Source organism: Panicum hallii, chromosome 9, assembly GCF_002211085.1.
Source record: "Panicum hallii strain FIL2 chromosome 9, PHallii_v3.1, whole genome shotgun sequence".
Taxonomy (NCBI): domain Eukaryota; kingdom Viridiplantae; phylum Streptophyta; class Magnoliopsida; order Poales; family Poaceae; genus Panicum; species Panicum hallii.
The window spans coordinates 9,970,300-9,973,882 of NC_038050.1; the positions used below are offsets into that span (position 1 = coordinate 9,970,300).

At 51.4% G+C, this 3,583-nt stretch overlaps 1 protein-coding gene across 1 annotated transcript; it reads left to right on the forward strand.

Moving 5' to 3' along the window:
- The first annotated feature begins 288 nt into the window (after window positions 1-288).
- Window positions 289-2,692, forward strand: LOC112875581 (auxin-responsive protein IAA30-like). The gene is made up of 5 exons (XM_025939468.1): window positions 289-749; window positions 1,276-1,499; window positions 1,946-2,084; window positions 2,179-2,240; window positions 2,329-2,692. The coding sequence occupies exons 1-5, from the start codon at window positions 442-444 to the stop codon at window positions 2,364-2,366; spliced, it is 771 nt and encodes a 256-aa protein (XP_025795253.1). The 5' UTR covers window positions 289-441; the 3' UTR covers window positions 2,367-2,692.
- The last annotated feature ends 891 nt before the right edge of the window (window positions 2,693-3,583 follow it).

A 3,583-nucleotide genomic window follows, 5' to 3' on the forward strand; every position in this document is an offset into this window, starting at 1 on the left:
AATCAATAGTAGTAACATACTTATTATTAGACAGGTGGCTTGAAACTAAACGTGCTGTTTAGCGTACACCAAAACAATGATCATCTTTTCCAAACTTTAGGCAAAAAGGGCGCCATGGCGCAAACGGGCCCTTCTATCATTTGCCGAAGAGAAATTCAGCACTGCTACGTTCATTGTCCAAAGTTTGGGCGCAAAGGGACGGCATTTTTGCATCATGTGTTGTGACACCATGATGGGCCCTGGTATATATACTATATACGCCGCTCCGGAAAGAGGGAACCGAGCTTCTTTCACCACCCACCTGCCATTATCATCTGTCTCCGCGTGCGCCCACAGACCAAAAGCCAAAGCTTTGCGCACACAAATCCGACGAGAGCTATACGAGACGGGAGGACCTCTGCTGCGCGCATTGGAGCGGCGGCGCCGGGGGGGGATTGATCCATGGCGGGCCTCGGGTTCGAGGAGACCGAGCTCCGGCTCGGCCTGCCCGGCGGCGGGAGCGACGCCGGGGACGCCGCGGCGGCGAGGAAGCGGGGCTTCGAGGAGACCATCGACCTCAAGCTGAAGCTGGAGCAGCCGGCGTCGGCGGCCGCGGCGTGCGTGGAGAAGGAAGCGGAGGAGGGTGAGGCGGAGGCGGCGGCAGCGTCCGCCACCGGCGGAGGTAACATGAAGAGCAGGTCGCCGAGCCAGAGCAGCGTGGTCACCGCCGACGACGCGCAGCCGGACCCCGAGAAGCCTCGCGCGCCCAAGTACGTCTCGTCGCCGGCCTCCCCGCCATTACTTCTATTTTCTCTTATCGTTCCAGCCGGCCTCTCGAGCAGATAAATTGCGGCGAATTTTAACCATTTCGTGCCTGGCACCTATATATACTAGTATGAATTCATAGCTACAAAATTTATGCATTCCACGCAAAAACAGTTGCTGAGGGTCTGTGTGTTTCGGGGTCATTTGGATCTTGACATCTAGAGTTCTAGACTGGACAAGTGGGCACACTCGTACACCCAGGCGTGATGATGGTCCATGGATGAACAGCAAGAACAGCGCAGAGAATAAGACAGGCGGGTACCATGTGGGGGCACGGACCGGGCCGGGACACCCCAACTAGCTTGCAGTGCTGCCGACACGATTTGTTCATTCCAAAAAGAATTAAAAGAGCCTTGCATTCATTTCCTGCGAAATGTTTTCTTTTTGTTTCGTCACCACCAGAAGCTGTGTGTGGATCATGAACGCGTCTGTGATCTGAACGTACGGCGTCCCGTCTGATGGCGCTTGCAGGGCGCAGGCTGTGGGGTGGCCGCCCGTCCGGTCGTCCCGCAAGAACATCCTCTCCGTGCAGAAAGGCGGCAAGGACGACGGCAAGTCCGGCGCCGGCGCGGCGGCGTTCGTGAAGGTGAGCATGGACGGCGCGCCGTACCTGCGCAAGGTGGACCTGAGGACGTACGGGAGCTACCAGGAGCTGTCCAAGGCGCTCGAGAAGATGCTCAGCTCCTTCACCATCGGTACGCACTGCACATACGGTACCTCGGTTGCTGACATGATGCTAGGAAGGCATGTACGTACGGTGGTTGCTTGGTCCTTAGCTGTCTGTCATGGCTGGCACTGTCCCACCACGGGGACGTACATATACTCACCGTGTCGGCGTGTACGTATATATCCAATCCAGCAGCTGTACGATGGGATACGGCTGACCATGTGTACACGCTTCATGATTTGTCAGTTGCTTAATCAAGAACTCTCGACAGATACGTTCATACCAAAAGATAAGGTTTTCATATATATAGTTCCACTGCTGTTAGCAACTTGATCCATGATTTGCTCGTGCAACCTCCGCCAGTTCATTCTGCTGTCTTCAATTCTGCATTTCTGCCCACATGATGATTCTAATGCATGTCGCGCTGCAATAATTAATAATGTTCGTCGTCCAATCCATTCTTTTCTTCTCCAGGCAGCTGCGGCGGGTCGCAGCAGGGGATGCAGGGCGTGAACGAGACCAAGCTGGCGGACCTGCTCAGCGGCTCCGAGTACGTGCCCACCTACGAGGACAAGGACGGCGACTGGATGCTCGTCGGCGACGTGCCCTGGGAGTAAGCGCCGCCGCCGCCGCTTAATTTCTCTGATTGATCAACGACACAACCGAATGTTCTTACCATCCAAGTCTCTTCTGGGAAACTACTGCAGAATGTTCGTGGAGTCGTGCAAGCGCCTCCGGATCATGAAAGGATCGGAAGCCGTCGGCCTCGGTCGGTCACTGATGACTTACCAAACACTGCGATATTCTGTCTGACACTGACATGTTCTTTTCGTTGTCTGGGCTGTTAATTTCTTCAGCGCCGAGGGCGATGGAGAAGTGCAAGAACAGTTGCTGAGGAAGGCATGCTCATCGCAAGCGTCCGGCCTGTATTAATTATTAACTGCAAGGATGATGGATACGCTTCTGCTCCTCTCTGTGTCATATTAATGCTGTTGATCGAGTTTACTGCCCTGAAAGCCTGCGTCATCGTCTTCGTCGTCTCAGTTAAGGCGTGTCCATGTATTAGTGTGTTCTTTCTCGTTCTTAATTCTAGGGACTCCATGCATGTATTGTTGTTGTGGTTAAGTTTCGTCTTGTTATATAAAGCATATACACACACACGTAACAAAGATGGTGTGATTGATCGGCTTGCGCCTTTCGCATACCGGACTCTTCAACTTTGTTTCTTTTTAACAAAAGATGTGATTGTTGATGCCTGATCTCTAGTGATGCGTGCCATCTTCTTAGAACAACAAGAAGAAAAAACAGAGAGGGATCAGATATCGCTGTTTGTCATGATGCTTGCAGGATCCCGATAAAGGCAGTGAATCTTCACCGCAACCGGAACATACTGAACAGGTGCCGCTCGTGGCTGCCCGGCCGGAAAAAAGAAAAAGAAAAAGAAAAAGAAAAACCTCCTAACCGGAAAAGATTCCTATCTTGAGTCCCACGGCAGGAAAAAGGCGCACTACCGCTCTCTTGCGGCCGCTGACCGGAATGACGATCTGTGACCAGAAATTGGTTATGTGACAGAAAACACTTGATGCTCACCTCTGGCGAACGGAAAATCATATGTTTTAGGTAGCTGCTTGTTAGCGTGTGGTTGTGCAAACCGGGAAAAAGCGCAAATGTAACCAGAAAAATAATTGATTCTTATAGCCGTAAAAAGCTGATTCGTTGTGTTCAAGATGAAACATGATGGTTTTCTTTTGTTTAGCGGGGACATCTGCATTCATAACTAGTGAAGTGAAAATAATCAACATATTTCTTTGGTACAAGTACGACATCCTGCTTGAAGATATTCACACAGATGTACTAGACCAAAAAAATCAAAGTTTATCCTCGCATCCTTCCTCTTCAGTCAACGGTCGCACGCCGTCAGACTCGACATGGTTTTCTCAGGTTGCACACGAACACTTTCAAGTTTGCAGCAGCAGCGCGTGACTTAGCTAGAACACCAGAACGCAGCTGCAGCTTCAATGACCAATGCTGGCCGGAAGCACCTATAGTGACACTTGTACCTACATAATTGGTCGGCAAAAGTGAATCAATTGTCGTTGCATCTGAGTACAT